This window comes from Pelodiscus sinensis, chromosome 7, assembly GCF_049634645.1.
Source record: "Pelodiscus sinensis isolate JC-2024 chromosome 7, ASM4963464v1, whole genome shotgun sequence".
Classification (NCBI taxonomy): Eukaryota; Metazoa; Chordata; order Testudines; family Trionychidae; genus Pelodiscus; species Pelodiscus sinensis.
This window is the reverse complement of record NC_134717.1, coordinates 55,175,259-55,193,131: the sequence shown is the minus strand read 5'-3', so window position 1 is coordinate 55,193,131 and position 17,873 is coordinate 55,175,259. Positions and strand designations below refer to the sequence as shown.

The following is a 17,873-nucleotide window of genomic DNA, read 5'->3' as shown; positions in this document are numbered from 1 at the left end:
TTGCAGTTTATGTACTTCTTGGCAAGGTGGTCAAGTGTGAAGATGGGGATATGTGTTCAGTCTATTTCCCTACTGCAGTTAGGGAACCCCATCACAGCAGGGGGAAGCTATCTGCATGGGGGTGGGCAGGTGAGATGGGGTGGGAAATTTGTTTGGGTATCCTGACTCCCATCTGGGCTGCAGCAAGCAGGGGAGGATATAGGGCAGGGTGAGCGGGGTGGCCGCCCCAGGCCCTGCGCTTCAAGAAGCCCCGCGCATGTGCCGTGTCAAAGGGGGGAGGGGGCTGCAAAATTGTGCTGCCCTGGGCCCCGCAAAATCGTCATCTGCCCCTGGCAGCAAGAGTCTGACTATGTCTAAGCACAGCAGTTTCTGGTGCAGGGGAGAGACGTGGGATTCTCTCCAGGGTGGGAGGGGAAAGGGAAGCAAGCTGCATGGGGGAGGGGTACCAAAATTTCAGGTGGATTAAGCTGGAGTATGGGGTAACATGGGGTGCTGCTAGGGAACCTCCCTTGTCTCATTAATGCAACAGAGAGAGCTTAGTTGAAGTACATCTTCCCTCTTCTGTTGAGGCTGGAGTGAGGAAGAGTTGTTATTAATTACCAATTGATTGTAATTATATGCCAGGAAAAAATATGATGGGGAGGAGGTTCAAAGAATAATGTTGTACCATGTTATTTTCCACTATTAAACTGATGAAGCAAACACAAATCTGGTGAAACTTCTACAGTTCCAAACCAAAATATTTTTCACTTAGTATCGGGGGGGAAAGATAACTTGATTTTAGCCACAATGAGTTTAACAAGTCCATCTTTCTAATATCTCTGGCCATCTGCCTGGAGATGTTAGAAAGCTTGGGCTAAAATGTAGTTTGTCTGGAGGGAGACAAATCCAGAGAAAAGAAGTAAGGAGGGTCGAGAGAGTCTCTATTGGCAGATCTTAATGCAGGATCTGACTTCAGTTGTTTTGATGTTTTCTATGGTAAAACATTTGGGCTGCTTTTGTAGATAAAGGATTCAGGCTTTAGTGAATGAATCTGGAACCAAAGACCTACCTCGTGCATTTGCATGATTTCAAACAAAGTTTGCATAGTTGTTAATGGCTGAAAGTAAGAGAGAAGGAGCTTCTTTGACAGAATTATTTTTTTTTTTTTGGAGGGTTGTAGATATCTGGTGCATGTTTTTATGCTTAATGGCCATGTCTTTGATTTATTTATATAGCTGTTTTCAGTATGTCTCATTTTGGTGTGTTTACTAGCTTGACTTGTTAGAATGATAATATATATGCACTCCAAGGGTAGTGTGAATTTTTTTTATTTGAATTTTTTTAAAATAAACATATTAAGCATTGCTCCTTGTTAACTATCTCTTGTTTTAATATTTCTTTCATATCTATAAATTGTTTAAAATATACATTTATATCTAGGTTTTTGTTTGTACAGGTGGTACACATCCACACACTACCTCAATTTCAGTGTTGCACGTAAGAAATTTCAACCCACCCAATGATGGAAAATGTTAGAGGGAAAATGTTAGACCTAAGCCATGCATATTGGGCGGATGCTCTAGTGATAGCCTCCACTCTTAAATAATGTAGTTTGTGTAAACAAAAGATCAGATAAGTTGTGCTGCATGGATATTGCAGTTGTGTGCACAACACAACCTTGTTGCTGTAACTGGCTGGCCTGTGGAAAACTGGCTTCACTGACATCCACGTTGCCCAAACTCAAAACAGTGTGACTGCTAGAGTTGACTAAAGGAGCAAATTACTGAAGTGGCTGAAGCTCCCCAAGCAGTGGGGTTCAAGACCTATCCAAATATTTGTAGATTTTTGATGGCCCAAGCATCTAGGGATAATTGGGTCTGTAGGGTAACAACTTACCATCCTGTTATAGCACTGTACATTGCCTTGCAGTGTTGAGGGATTGTAAAGAATTTGTCCAATCTTGCTGAGTTAAGAGGGTAGGAATAGAGATGGTTTGAGCTTGCATAGCAGGACTTGGCTTGATTTTTTTTCAGCAGCGTTGAGTGCCTATAACAAGGAGTAAGAGGTGTTTATCCTATCCCAAAATCAACATCCAAGCATCTTGGTTGGGAACACTTGCGTTCTTGGCTCTACTCAGATGTTCAGTCTGCTGGCCTCTGCTGCCATTCCAGTTTGTCTCTAAATACCTTTTGTCTAACATAGTTCAAACTAAGAGCTGAAATTAGAATTTTTTGGGTAAAAGCTTGTAGTGTAAACCATGTACATTTATAATCAGATTTTTAATACTCAGTTGTCTTATTCTGTCCTTAGAGCTCAAGCCATCGCAATAGGACAAGCACTAGTAGATGGACGCTGGCTGGATTGTGTCAGTCACCATGATCAGATCTTTAGAGATGAATATGCTCTGTATAGACCATTACAGGTACAGAAACCTCTTTTCTCACTGCTGTTGGAATAGTGACTCAGTGGTGGCTGGGGAACTGCTGTCAATCTCTTCTTCCTAGAACCAGCTTGAGTCAAGACAATTCTCATGAATCATAGAATCCTAGGGCGGGAAGAGACCTCAGGAGGTCATTGAAGCAGGACCAACCCCAACTAAATCATCCCTGCCAGGGATTTGTCAAGCTGAGACTTAAAAGCCTGTAGGGATGGAGATTCTACCACCTCCCTAGGTAACCCATTTCAGAACTTTACCACCCTCCTAGTGAAATAGTTTTCCTAATAGCCAACCTAGACTTCCCCTACTATACGATAGGGTCCACTATCTTTGCCCTCCAATGTATCTACTTCTCCCCCTATCTTAGTGTTATCTGTAAACTTGCAGAGGGTGCAATCCATCCCCTCATCCAGGTCATTAATCAAGATGTTGAATAAAATCGGCCCTACAGCTGATCCTTGGGGTACTCCAATTGAAACTGACTGCCAACCTGACATTGACCCATTGATCACTACCCATTGGGCCTGACAATCTAGCCAGCTTTCTGTTGACCTTACAGTCGATAATGGAAGTCCAATCCATACTTCCATAACTTGCTGGCAAGAATATTGTGGGAGACGGTATAAAAAGCTTTTGCTTAAGTCAAGGTACATCACATCCACTGACTTCCCCATGTCAACAGAGCCCGTTACCTCATCATTGAAGCTAATCAGATTGGTCAGACATAACTTTCCCTAGGTGAATCCATGTTGACTGTTCCTGATCACTTTCCCTTCTTCCAAGTACTTCAAAATGATTGCTTGAGGACCCCTTCCATGATTCTTCTGGGAACTGAGATAAGGCTGAGTGGTCTCTTGTTCCCTGGATTGTCCTCCTTCCCTCTTTGAAAGATGGGCACTACATTTGCCTTTTTCCAATCATCCGGGATCTCTCCCGATCTCCGGGAATTTTCAAAGCTAATGGCCAAAGGCTCTGAAATGACATTTTCTCACTCCCTCAGTATCCTTGGATGCATTAAATCCGGGCCCAAGGATTTGTATATGTTTAGCTTTTCTAAATAGTTCTTAACCTGTTTTCTCCACCAAGTGCTGCCCACTTCCTTCCAATACTGTGTTGCCTAGTGCAGTAGTACGGGAGCTGACCTTGGCTGTGAAGACAGAGGCAAAAAAGCATTGAATACTTCAGCTTTTCCCTCATCTGTCACTAGGTTACCTCCCTCATCCAGTAAGGGCCCCACACTCTGTCTGATCACCTTCTTATTGCTAACATGACTGTAGAAACCTTTCTTGTTACCCTTCACATTCCTTGCTAGCTGCAAATCCAGTGTGCTTTCTCCTTCCTGATTACTCCCCTGAATTCTCGAGGAATATATTTATACTCTTCCTTAGTCATCTGTCCAAGTTTCCATTTTTTATAAGCTTCCTTTTTGTTTTTAAGGTCACCAAGGGTTTCCTTGGTAAGCCAATCTGGTTGCCTACGATACTTGCTTTTCTTACTGCACATCAGGATGTTTTTTCTGTGCCTTTAATAAGGCTTCTTTAAAATACAGCCAGCTCTCCTGGGCTCTTTTCTCCTTCATGTTAGCATCCCAGGGGATTCTGCCCATCAGGTCTCTGAGGGAGTCGAAGTCTGCTTTTCTGAAGTCCAGGGTATGTATTTTGCTACTCTCCTTTCTTCCTTTTGTCCTGATTCTGAAATGTACCATCTCATGATCTCTGCTTCCCAGGTAGCCACCCACATCTACTTCCCCTACTAGTTCCTTCCTGTTTATGAGCACCAGGTCAAGCTGTGCATGGCCCCTGGTCGGTTCCTTGAGTACTTGTACCAGAAAGCTGTCCCCAACATTCTCCAAAGCACCTTCCTATGTGGCCTCTGAATAGCATAGCCAGTATTCAGAACAGTTGTCCTGAAGTGTCTCCTTATGATCCATTTATTTGGAAAGGGTTGTTGTCAAAGATGTCACTGTTCAGAGTAGGGATGTAAAAATGCATAAGTAATCGTGTACACCCAGGAGGGCAGTTGGCTCCCCACATTTACTGGCTCCTGCTTTTCCCCTGTGCTGCTGCCTCTTAGAGACAGCAGGGTGAGGGAACAGGTGGCACCTCAGGAGCCAGTGCGCATGGGGAGCTGGCTTCTTGCTTGTACTGGGAGGCTGCTTGCATTAGTGAATGTTAACCGGTGAGCCTGGATTTATTGGTTAACTGTGTACAGTTATGCTTTCACATCTCTAATTCAGGGACAAGGTCTTTATAAAGACTTTAAAAATACTGTCATTTCAACAAAGATAAGTACTGGGAATCTAATTATTTAATTCCTGGTCAAAAGAAGTAAAAATTTAGGAGGAGATCAATTTACTTATTGCTGCCAGTAAAGTAACTGGAGATTTTGCATAAAGAATGTCTCCGCCCTGGGGTATAAATGATTTCTCTCTAATTTCTGAGCCTAAACTGTAGTTTAGAGAGAGAAAGTCAGGGCCCCAATAAAAGAGAGGTTTGTCAGTGACCAAAGACTCTGTCTGGCTTGGTATGATCCGGCTTGAAATATGCTGAGAGGTAAGAGCTGCCAGTGCCATTAGAATTTTGCCTTAATTCATGCAGTGACTTTTAACATTTAAGAAACAAAGCTTTCGTTATAGTTGGTCCTAAATAGCTTCAGTTCATAGAATCATAAAACCATAGAGCTGGAAGAGACCTCAGAAGGTCATCAAGTCCAGCCCACTACTCTAGGCAGGACCAATCCCAACTAAATAAGTCTCGGCTTGACAAAGCCCTGGCCGGGTTGAAACCCCTCTAGGGATGGGGACTCCACTACTTCCCTAGGTAACCCATTCCAGTGCTTCCCCAGTGAAATAGTTTTTTCCTAATATCCAACCCGGACCTCTCCCATCACAACTTGAGACCATTGCTCCTTGTTCTGCCATCTGTCACTACTGAGAACAGCCTTTTTCCATCCTCTTTGGAACCTCCCTTCAGGAAGTTGAAGGCTGCTGTCAAATCCCCCTCACTCTTCGCTTCTGTAGACTAAACAGCCCCAACTCCCTCAGCCTCTCCTCGTAGGTCGTATGCTTCAGCCCCCTAATCATTTTAGTCGCCCTCCGCTGGATCCTCTCCAGTGTGTCCACATCCTTTTTGTAGTGGGGGGCCCAGAAATGGACACAGTACTCCAGATGTGGCCTCACCAGAGCCGAATAAAGGGGAATAATCACTTCTCTGGATCCACTGGGAATGCTCCTCTTAATGCAACCTAATATGCCATTAGTCTTCGTGGCTACCAGGGCACACTGTTGACTCATATCCAGCTTCTCATCCACTGTAATCTCCAGGTCCTTTTCTGCAGAACTGCTACTTAGCCATTTAGTCCCCAGCTTGTAACAATGCTTGAGATTTTTCCGTCCCAAGTGCAGGACTCTACACTTGTCCTTGTTGAACTTCATCAGATTTCTTCTGGCCCAGTCCTCAAATTTGTCTAAGTCACTCTGGATCCTATCTCTGCCCTCAAGCGTATCTACCTCTCCCCCTAGCTTTAAAGTGTCATCTGCAAACTTGCTGAGGGTGCAATCCATCCCCTCATCCAGGTCATTAATAAAGATATTGAACAAAACCGGTCCTAGAACCGAACCTTGAGGCGCTCCTCTAGAAACCGACTGCCAAGCTGATACCAAGCCGTTGATCATTACCTGCTGGGCCCAGCCTTCTAGCCATCCTTCTATCCATCTTACCGTCCATTTATCAAGTCTTTTCTATCTATCTTACCATCCATTTATCCAGTTCATGATTAACTTGTGATTTACAGGACATGCTCTCGTGTGATCTCTGATTCTGTAGCATGTACAGTCAGCAAGACGTTATTTCTGTATGAATTGGGAGTAAATTCACTAAAGTGTAGTTCAGCTGAATTTGTAGTTGCAGCAAGTGCATTAGTTGTAAAGGAGGGAATTCTACGTAAAACTGCAATTCCTTTGGAGACTGGATGTTGTGGGGATAATTTGGAGTTGCTGTGTGCAGTCTAGGATTCTTTGCTATACTATTCCAAGGCCTTGCTTCACAATAGCTTTTCTTGATTCAGGGCCTATCTATACTAGGGATGTAATAGTATAGTTTATTAACCGATAAGCAAAAGCTTATTGATTAATGATGTTGACTACATGCTGCCTCCCCAGTAAATTTTTTAGAAGGCTGGCTCACAACCCGGCTCAGACCTGACTTGCTGTGAGTCTGGGAGCTAACCCCGCTGAAGCTCTGCATTACGAGTGTTTTAGGAGCCAGACGGGCAGGCAGCGCTGCTCAATTCCAGCTTGTGCCAGGTACATGCACTAATCTTTCTGTGGCTCTGCATTGCAAATATTTTAGTCGGGTGTCAGCTGGGACTGAGCTGCGTGCATGCGTGCCTACCTTCCCAGCTCCTAAAATACTTTTAATGCAGAGCTGCAGCGGGGGTAGCCCACCGACCTGGCGCGAGCTGGGAATGAGTGCTTGTAGTGATAACCCTTATTGATTAATTGTGGAGTCTTACATGAGAACGGCCATACTGGGTCAGACCAAAGGTCCATCTAGCCCAGTATCCTGTCTGCTGACAGTGACCAGCACCAGGTGCCCCAGAGAGGGTGGACCGAAGACAATGATCAAGTGATTTGTCTCCTGCCATCCCTCTCCAGCCTCTGACAGACAGAGGCCAAGGACACCATTTCATCCCCTGGCTAATAGCCTTTTATGGACCTAACCTCCATGAAATTATCTAGCTTCTCTTTAAAATCTATTATAGTCCTAGCCTTTACAGCCTCCTCTGGCAAGGAGTTCCACAGGTTGACTACACGCTGTGTGAAGAAGAACTTTCTTTTATTAGTTTTAAATCTGCTACCCATTAATTTCGTTTGGTGTCCTCTAGTTCTTCTATTTAGAGAACTAATAAATAACTTTTCTTTATCTGCCCTCTCCACACCACTCATGATTTTATATACCTCTATCATATCCCCCCTCGGTCTCCTCTTTTCTAAACTGAAAAGTCCCAGTCGCTTTAACCTCTCCTCATATGGGACCCGTTCCAAACCCCTAATCATTTTAGTTTAGTTACACACTTCTTAACATCTCTGATCCCTAGTATACTAGGGAAGAAAGTTGACCGAAGATATGCAACTCTGGCTATGAGAATAGGTTGAATATCTTAGGTCAGATTTCCGTGGCATCCCCACTGTGATTGGATGATAGGAGAAACTCTACCCATTGACTTCCCTTGCTCTTGCGATCCAGAGGAGTACCAGCGGTAACGGGGGCACGATCAGTAGTTGATTTAGTGGGGTTTTACTAGACCTGCTAAATCGAAACATGATAGATTGATGTCCAGAACAAGTGGAAACAAGCCCTTAGAAGCCTGATTCTGGATTTCAACTGAATTTGTCAGCTTCACTTGATTTGGTCAGTCATAGAACTGCTCAAGGGACTAAAACTATATGCATGTGTCTCAGATTAGCATGGTCACCTTATGGGGGCTAAGGATAGTTTGGTAGACCCCCCATGCAAGTACTCAAATCTATGCAGGCATTTGACATGTTGTGGGGGTGGATAGGAAGCTTTCAAGTCTTCCATTTACCTCACTCAAATATGATTGACTTGTGAGAGTGGGGTGGGAAGGCTGGGGAAAGAAGCCAAGACTAATGTGGGCAGAGTAAAGTGGTATGTTCTCTTCAAAACTGTTGCTGTCCCACTTAAACTTCTCAGATGTGATTCTGTGGTATCTCAGTGTATACATACATTTACTTTTGTGAAAGGCTTTGTAGTGTGTTAGGCTGCAAAGCATGAAATGTGAACTGTATCTGTTTTGATTTAGGCATGTTAACTAATAAATTAATCGCTAGTTGAGTAGTTGATGGAATTTACACTGACTACCCAGCTAGTCGATAAGCACTTCTGCGTTCTGCCTTTGAAATGTACAAGAGCTCTTCTGCATTTCAAAGTTGGTATGCCACGTGGAGCTCAGGGCCAGTGGGAATTCTCACTTACTCCAGGCTCCACTTCTGTTTTGAAATCCACAAGAGCCCCAGCAAGGGGGGGGAGTGACTAGTTGATAAGCATGTCTGATAAGCTTATCGACTATCTGATCAGCATAGTGACTGTCCGATAAGTCAACTAGCCACATTGTTCAAGCCAACTAGCCACACTCAACTGTCTATATAGCCACATGTGGCTAATGTCTAGATTATTGGACACCACTCATGCATAGTTGTACCTCTGCAAAGCATCTTAACGTCCCCATAGGACTGAAAAATAAATTTACTTTCTCTTTTCCTGATCTCCTAGAGCACTGAGTTCTCTGAAACTCCCTCTCCAGACAGTGATTCGGTGAATTCCGTAGAGGGACACTCTGAGCCATCCTGGTTCAAAGACATCAAGTTTGATGACAGTGACACAGAACAGATTGCTGACGAAGGGGAAGATAATTTGGCCAGTGAGTTTTAACTGATTCTTTTCTATCTTCACATGAAAAATTGGTATAAATGTGTGTGCGGTGGTGTTGTAATGGAAGTGAAAGTCCTGCTCTGCTTGTAGTAGCTGTAAAGTTCCATGTAAAGTGAAACCTCACTAGTCCTCCTGTTTTTTGTTTTGTTTTGTTTTGCAGTGGATACAGTATTTTCTAATCAGTTTGCAAGATTTGATTGTTTCTAAATTAGTATAAACTCTCTGGATTATAATAGCGCAGACAGTCTAGATCGGGATATCTAGACAGAGGCTGTCCTAAAGTTCACTTGTGTTTTAAAATAAATCTATAGAACTTCCATCCAACACTTAATCTTATCTTGAAGTATATATATTTAAGACTGAAATATTGTATTTCTTTAGTATTGCGCACTGGGTTTTATATATTAAAGACAAATTTTCTCCTTTCCAATACCCTCATGATACCCATTTGAATCCCTTTCCTTCCTGTATCTTCCCCCTTACCCAACATTAAAAGATTCCGCCAGCCCTAGCAAGCGTACATCAGTCAGCAGCTTCCAGTCCGCAATGGACAGTGACTCAGCCGCTTCCATCAGCCTGAACGTGGAGATGGACAACGTGAACTTCCATATCAAGAAGCACTCCAAGTACCCACATGTACCCCCTCACCCTGCTGACCAAAAAGGTATGAGGTAGTCACCAACTAGAGATGCACATGATGGAGAGTGGTATCCTACTACTGATTTGTTTTAGACACTACTATCTGTAGTTGTCTTGTTGGTGGATGTGTTTCTAAACTATCTCTTTAGTTAGCCCCCTGTGCATTTCCTTCTGATGCTATTACCTTTGCAAGGGTGTTCAGAATAAACCAACTATGCCATCTTCTCTGAAGAGTGTGCAGCTTCTTGTCTGGATTTTCTCTTTGCAGTGGCAGTTCCTGGTATATTGTCTTGGTCAGCTGACTGGGACATCATCATAAATATGTACGCACACATTCCAGGAAGATTCTCATGTATCCAATTTGAGAAGTGATTATATAAGAAACCCTAAACCAGTGGCAATCTGATCTTAGTGTAACAAGAAAAACTTAAAAACAACAAATAGTCTGGTAGCATCTTAAAGACTAACAAAACATGTAGCTGGAATCATGAGCTTTCGTGGGCACAGCCCACATCTTCAGATGACTTTAGTTTAGTGTAACAAAACTGATTCTTTTTTTAATCTCCATTAGTCATGGAGAAAATTGTTGAACAAGTATTATGCATTGATTACAAATATAATTGTCAGATTATTGAGTAACTTTAAAATTTCTTCTATAAATTAATGGTAAATTGGAATGTGAAAGGGCAAATGAAGCCTATTTGAAAAGATCATCTTTTCTCCCATTCGGTTATATTATATTGTATATAGTACACTGACTGACTGAAACAAAGACTAATTGGTATAAATGATAACGGTGCTCCTTTCAATGCTGAGGTAGCTCTCTTGTTATTTCTAGTCTCCCCACTGTTGCCTGAAGCTTCAAGTGCCTGCAAGAGACCTTAAAATACCCTGACATTAAGGACTCTTGCTTAAACTCCAAGGTGACAGATTCTCTGACCTTAAGTGGTATGATGCCAGCATCCAAATGCAAAAACCCCTTGAAAGCCCAGGCAGATGCATTTGAGAATTTCTTCTTGTGGGGGAACCACAAGGAGGGAGGTGTTTAAGTCTCGGCTTGACAAAGCCCTGCCCGGGTTGATTTAGTTGGGATTGGTCCTGCCTAGAGCAGGGGACTGGACTTGATGACCTTCTGAGGTCTCTTCCAGCTCTATGGAAATAGCTTGTGCCCTTGAAATTCTCTCTCTCTGAGATTAGTCACAATTGTTTTGTTTTTTTTAGTTACAAACTAACACGGCTACACCTTTCAGACGTTTGATTTCTTTTGGACTATCTGTAACCAGGCTCATCATCCTGCAAGCCTTTTTAGGTCTCCCTGCAGGCAAGCTGCAGCCTGCTTCTTTGGGCGGGGAAATCACAAGTATAAATGAGCAACCATAGTCTTTAACAATTCTGTAGTCCCGTGTGTTAGTTTAGGGGAGGGAGTTCCAAGAACACCACATCTGGCTTATCTTCAATAGAGTTCTGAAGTCTGACTAAAGCAGACTTAGCATGTTATTCTGCAACACAACAGAGTCTATTTCTACAGTTCTCTGACTGGCAGAGACCCTGAGTTTTTCCTTCCTCTTCAGCATGGGGCATGGTCACTTGCAGATTTAAGCTGGTGTAGATGGCAGATTTCCAGTAATTTGAAGTCTTCAAACCAGGAGTCTCAAGCTCACAGAAATGGGAGTCCAGGGGAAGAGAAGGAGGGCCTGTACCTCTGCCCCACTTGGCACCTGTCCCCAAGGGACACAGCTTCAGAGAATACTCAGAGGCCTGGTGTAGGATAGCAGAAGCAGCTCGGCCTCCCTGGGCTCCCTTACGAGTCTGTTTTCCCACTTCCAACCGATGCGGTCACCTTGCACCAGGTGTTCCCTGGTAATACTTGGGCCCACATCCATGGGAGACAGGGTGCCATGGAGGGGAGAGGATTGGATGATGGCAGGAGACTAGAATGGACAGACCCCAACCCTTCCTGCAGGACTCCCAGGCCAGATTGTGCAGCTGCTCTGGCGGGGGATGGCCCTTGAGTCATGAGCTTTGAGACCCCTGCTTTAAATCAGGATTTGAGGACTTCAATAATTTGGTGAGAAGTAATAACGATACAGGTTATTCTTGATGGCCTTAACTACTCTACATAGTGAATGATATGGCTTATCTTTGATTCCAGTTGTGTGTGCTTGCTCTCAGATATAGAGTTTTATACATTGAATAAAGCATAATAGACAACATTTTTAGCTTAAATGCTTTAAATTAGGAAACCAAGTAATAAGCTATGTTCATAATTGTCAGTGAAGTCAACTGAAATCATGACAGTCTTTCAACAGAATAAAAAAAGTGCCACAAGACATCTTTTTATTGTGTGTCATAATATCAGGCAAATCTAGGCTATTAACATAAGGCATTCAGCATTTGAAGTACCTATCTATTTTCCTTTCCTTCTGGTAGGTACCTGCTTTAGATACTAGAATTCAAGGTTAAACACACACACTATTTTTTACCTTTCCCAATACCGAAGGGGCTTGCTTTAGTTTTTGGTTGCACACACTTCGGTGGAAGCTTCCAGTATTCTCTAACCAACTCACAATTTTTGAGAGAAATCCATACATGAACAGGTAAAAAAATAAGCCTATCCTAATTCACCCCAATGGAAACTTTTCTGTTGTATTTAAATCAAAAACTGAGGGATACACTCATTAGAAACATCCCTTCTATAAGAGACTCTTATTATGCTAGTAAATTACAAGAGCTATGGACAGGCTCCATGATCAAAGACTGTTAGATGCCCATGTGATGGATGAGAGGGGTACTGCCTTTTTCTAGACATCCCAGCCATTCAGTTAACTCTTTATAGACAATTTAGTTTAAAACCGGAGACTGTGGGTGTCCAGGAAGTGTTGGCAGGCAGCCAGGAGAGCCAAATGGGAAGAGCGTGTGAGTTCTGAATCAGAAAACCTGAATCAAAAAAGCCTGCCTGCATCAGGCTTTTGTGAGTTCAGAGCAAGAGCCGGGAGAGAGAAAACGTAAACCAGGAACCAGACATGGAATTTTCAGCAATTGCTGAAAATGGCTGAATCTTGAAACCATGAATATGTAGACTTGATCAGGCTATTTTCTAATTTGGGATCTCCTCTGTGCTAAGTCCCCTATCCCACTCCATACATTAACTTTTAAACTAAATCCGAGAGAAGCAATTGCCTGTGCTTTTTATTCTGCCTTTTTGCAATTGCTCTGTAATACCTTGCAACTAAGTATGCTTTACCAAATTGTGACAGGGTGTACCAATCCTGCACTGGCCTGGGAGGGGTTAATCAGGCCTTCTTTGCTGAGAGGTCCCCTCCCCAATGCCCTGCTGGGTGTGTTCCAACTCCAGGCCCAATATAAAAGCCAAGGGAGCAGCTCAGTCAGATCACAGAAGGGAAAGGAACTGCTACCAGAGCCCAGGAGCAGCTGCAGCACCAGCTGAAATAGTCGCAGCAGGCAGAAACAAGGGTGGAAGGCCACCAACAAAGACCAACCAGAGGGAGTGACTAGCCTGGAGAATGCAGGTGGAGAAGATGCCAGCCATCTGATAGGGTAGGATGTAGGCAAGGGTGGAGAACCGGAAGGGCCCTATGAGCTTAGTGTTTTTCAGGCAGATTTCCCACTGAGCTAGCATGCCCACCACTAGACAGGGCCCTATTTCTTCAGATGACAGATATGGAGCAAGAGACACAGAAGTTGAATAATAAAGCAGAAAAAGAAGCGATGGAAAACTGACAAATTATCGTGCTAAATGAAGCTAATAGAGTAGGTTGTAAGTGCCAGTGCTTAGCTTTTTATGTCACTTGGATGTTGAATATAAGTCCATCCAGTTCATGTCTTTGTTCAAGCTGTAAGAGAAGATATCAAATTTGCATATGCAGGCCAGTTCTGTGGACTCTCTCTAATTACTTTGTAAGAGAATAGCCACCTTTTCTAATATCTGATTTGTGTCCAGTAATCCATAGTTGTGCCACTGACTTATAGATATAAATTGTCCCTAAATTGGAAATAGTTGTTGGTGAGAACAAAATCACAGAGCTTAGTCACTAGGGCTACGTCTACACTGGCACCCTTTTCCAGAAATGCTTAAAACGGAACAGTTTTCTGTTATAAGTATTTCCGGAAAAAGCGCATCTGCATTGGCAGGATGCTTTTCCGGAAAAGCGTCCGTGGCCAGTGTAGACGTGCTTTTCCGGAAAAAAGCCCCGATCGTCATTTTCGCGATTGGGGCTTTTTTGCGGAAAAGACTACTGTGCTTTCTACACTGGCTCTTTTCCGGAACAGTTTTTCCAGAAAAGGACTTTTGCCCGAACGGGAGCAGCATAGTTTTTCCGGAAAAACACTGACAATTTTACAGTAGATCGTCATTGCTTTTCCGGAAAAGCAAGCGGCCAGTGTAGACAGCTGGCAAGTTATCCGGAGAAGTGGCTGCTTTTCCGGAATAAGTGGCCCAGTGTAGACAGCCTTCGTGTGCAGTGGTGACATCAGAGGTAGTGTTCTTGACAGCTAGTAATCCATCATCGTGTGGAATGCTGGTGTAAAGAGCTGTATCCATAGTGGCCAGATGGTGTTTTTAGGAAGATTACTGATGTTCTGTAGTTTCCTCAGGAAGTCGTTGGTGTCTAGTAGCTAGGAGTGCTGGTAGCATAGGGTTTTCAAGTCAGCAGCACAGCTATGGGCACCTGCATGGCCCCACAATATCGACGACAACGACGGGCTCAATGCCTATATGTCTCCAGCTTTCATCCAGAACACATTACCTTATCAATTGTTTATAGCCAGGCCCTAAGATACAACTGGAGTTTGCTCTAATCCCATAGACAGACACAAACGCCTACAGAATTTTTATCGGGCATTCTTAAATACCATCTGGGGAAGTGAAAAAACAGATTGACAGAGACGGACGAGTACTCAGGCATCTGCTTTTTCAAGATAGGCCCAATAAACAAAATAACAGAACATCACTAATCATTACCTACATCCCCCAACTTAAACCCCTCAAGTGCATTATTAACAATCTACAACCTATCCTGGAAAACAATCCCTCACTCTTACAGGCCTTGGGGGACAGGCCAATCCTTGCCTACAGACCACTCTCTACCCTCAAACAAATTGTTTCCAGCAACCATGCATCACAACGTAAACATACTCATTCAGGAACCCACTCCTGAAGTAAACTCCAGTGCTAACTCTGTCTTCACATCTACACAAGTGACATCATCACAGGACCACATAAGCCCCACATCAGAGGCTCATATAACTGCCATTAAGTGTCAGCAATGCCCCTCTGCCATATATATTGGCCAAACTGGACAGTCTTTATGAGAGAGGATTAATGGACACAAATCAGATATTCCAAATGGTAACACAGAAAAACCTGTTGGGGAACATTTTTAACAAACCTGGGCACTCATTAATGGATTTAAAGGTGGGTATTCTCTTACAAAGTAATTTCAGGAATCAACTAGCGAGAGAGTCTGTGAACTGGCCTTTGTATGTAGATTTGATATCTCTCATGGGTTGAACAAAGACATGAACTGGATGAGCTGTTGTATTCAACACCCTAATGACATCAAAAGCTAAGTACCAGGCACTTACAACCTGCTCTAAAAGAAATTAGAGTAATTTTTGGGCTGTTTAAGCAAGATTATGTGATGAAGAATAAATTTTAATGCATCTCCTTTGTATCTGGAACTTGTGTAACCAAACCTGTAATCTTCCATTAATTTCTGGCTTAAGTAAATTTATATCCATGCATTTTTATACCAATATAAAAGTTGAGCATAATTTCACTGCAATGATGGAATTGTCAGGAGGTTGGTAAGTCAGGGTCTCTGTGTTCATCATTGTTTAACTGGTGGTGGATATCCTATACCATTTGAAGCTAGCAATTGTGTGACTCATCTACATATTTGTAATTCCTCTTCTGTAATGGGGGCACCTCTTAAGAAGAGCGTAGCTGGGACTATGGGGTACAGTGGAAAGTGAAATACTTAGATGTTTTAGATATGCTCGACCCTTCCTAGTAGTCCACCTGAAATTGTGAGAGTCTCAAAAGGGACTGGAGAATGGATTGTTGGTTCTATTGTTTCAGGTTTCTAAAACTGGATTTGTCAAGTCAAGAGGAACTGTACTGTATTTTCAGAGGAATTCAGTAGGCTATCTCTAACATCAGTGATTGCAAAAGGAAAGTGCTAAAATAGCAGAGGTCAAATGTGTTTTCTTCCACCTTATGCTTATAACTCGCTTGGAAGTAAATCTTGCTTTGTGGCTGTTTTGCCAAAATAATCTTCCTAAGGCATTAAGGAACTAATTTGGATTAATTTTCTGGAGCTAGTAGATGCTGGTTACAATCTATTGTGATGTTGCCCTGCGAAAATGTTGAGAATTAGTCTTTAGCTTAGTCAGGCTTTTGTGTTATCTTATATCAGGGTTACTCAACATGCGGCCCGCAGGTGGGATCCTTTGAACATGGCTTCCACTGGGAACACACTTCACAACGGCAAGTCAATATAATGGTCTTCTGTTGCTATGCATTTTAGTAGTTAAATTCCTGGACTGTTGTTGCTTATTAGAAGTGCTGTCATATGGGTGGAAATGAGGTAAATATTGCATTTTATTAATTTCAGCAGAACTGAGTTAAATGGGGCCTGTGTGTTTTGTAGTCTTGCCTTAATCTTTGTATTCATGCTGTAAGTTTGAAAGAAGCTATTTGCATATATATTTGCATGTATATGCAACCACACTTAAGTTGCGGCCCTCTGCATGTGCTGGGAGTATCATTGGAAGCCCCAGGGGCCACAAAGTTGAGTAGCTCTATCTTACATGATAGTGACTTGTTACTTGCTGTGCAGCTGCAGAATGGGTAGTGATACAGCCTCCTACACAAAGGAGTAATTTGGTTTCTTCACACAATCTGTAAGTCACAGTCATGGGAGAAAGCACAAGGCAAAATAGGGACAAAGCATCAATTCTAGGAAGTAGGTAATTAACTCTGCAATATAAAGTTACTTATGATTGGTGGAAATTGCAGGATACATATAGTGGATGACTGAAAACCAATAGAATATGATGAGGTGGGCAATAATTTTTGATGCTTTCCAAGATTTTGGTAAGTGGTCAAATGCTGCACTTTTGTTTGGAGGAGGAGCATTGGGTCTGGGACATAGTTTGGGTGCAGATGGGAGCTCGGAGTAAGGGACCAGAGTGCAGGAGAAGATGTGGGGTCTGAGAGGGAGTTTGGATGAAGGAGAGGGTTGTGATCTGGGACAGGGGATTGTGCAAGAGTGAATTATGGCCGGGAGAGGTGCAGGGTCTGGGAGGGAGTTGTGACCAGAAGGGGGAAGGGTGCGTGCAGAGGTTTTGGGTGGTGACTTGGGCTGGAATGGGTGGTGATCTGAGGCAAGAAGTTGGGGTGAAGGAGAGGTTGGGGTGCCAGAGGAACGCTCTGGCTGGGAGGTCCTCATAGTGGAGGTAGGGGTCACTTTCAAGTATATCATTCAGCTTCCTATAGTACTTGTAGGTCATGGGTGCAGCACCAGTGCAGGGTTTAGTTCCCATGCCTTGTAGTAGGCATTTTACAGATCCTTCGCTTTGACCCTGCACTGCAATGTGTCCTGGTCATGTCCCCTTTCAGGCATGCATCTAGAGATGTTCCTGAAGATGTTGTAATTCCTATGGCTGGAGCAAATCTGGGACTGAATTGCCTCCTCTCCCAAAATGCTGATGAGATCCAGTGTCTCAGCATGGCTCCAAGCAGGCCATCTCCTAATGCAAGCACTGAAAATACACCACGCTTCACCGAGCAAACAGAAGGGGACTTTCAAATATCAAAAAGAACACAAGAATGGGTCTTGGTCACTTGAGCAGGGCAGTAGAGTTCAAACAGGTGATCTGAGAGGCCAGAACAGACTTTATGGAAAGGGTGCCAGATGCCAGTCAGGACTACACCACGGTATCTGCGCCTTCCCCACAATAGAATCACAGAATTCTAGGACTGGAAGGGACCTCAAGAGGTCATCAAGTCCAGTCCCCTGCACTCATGGCAGGACCCAGTACTGTGTAGACTATCCCTGATGGACTTTTATCTAACCTACTCTTAGGTTAGATGGAGATGCCACAACCTCCCTAGGCAAGTTATTCCAGTGTTTAACCACCCTGACAGTTAGGAACTTTTTCCTAATGTTCAATCTAAGGGTATGTCTACACTAGCCCCCAGTTCAAACTAGGGAGGCTAATGTAGGCATTCAAAGTTGCAAATCAAGCCCGGGATTTAAATATCCTGCGCTTGATTTGCATCTTCCCGGCCAGTTGCCATTTTTTAAATTTACAAGTCCGGACTAAGTCCCTAAATCGAA

General features: G+C 43.3%; 1 protein-coding gene across 15 annotated transcripts in view; it reads left to right on the top strand.

The window, feature by feature from the left end:
• PIKFYVE (phosphoinositide kinase, FYVE-type zinc finger containing) overlaps nt 1-17,873 on the top strand; it is a 194,361-nt gene that overhangs the window by 67,061 nt on the left and 109,427 nt on the right. For 14 of the 15 annotated variants that reach the window (XM_075933821.1, XM_075933817.1, XM_075933820.1 and 11 more), the window contains 3 exons: nt 2,293-2,404; nt 8,713-8,860; nt 9,368-9,535. In XM_075933821.1, coding sequence (XP_075789936.1) covers nt 2,293-2,404; nt 8,713-8,860; nt 9,368-9,535 — 428 coding nt within the window. The remainder of the gene's footprint in view (nt 1-2,292; nt 2,405-8,712; nt 8,861-9,367; nt 9,536-17,873) is intronic. The other variant, XM_075933822.1, reaches the window with a different exon arrangement.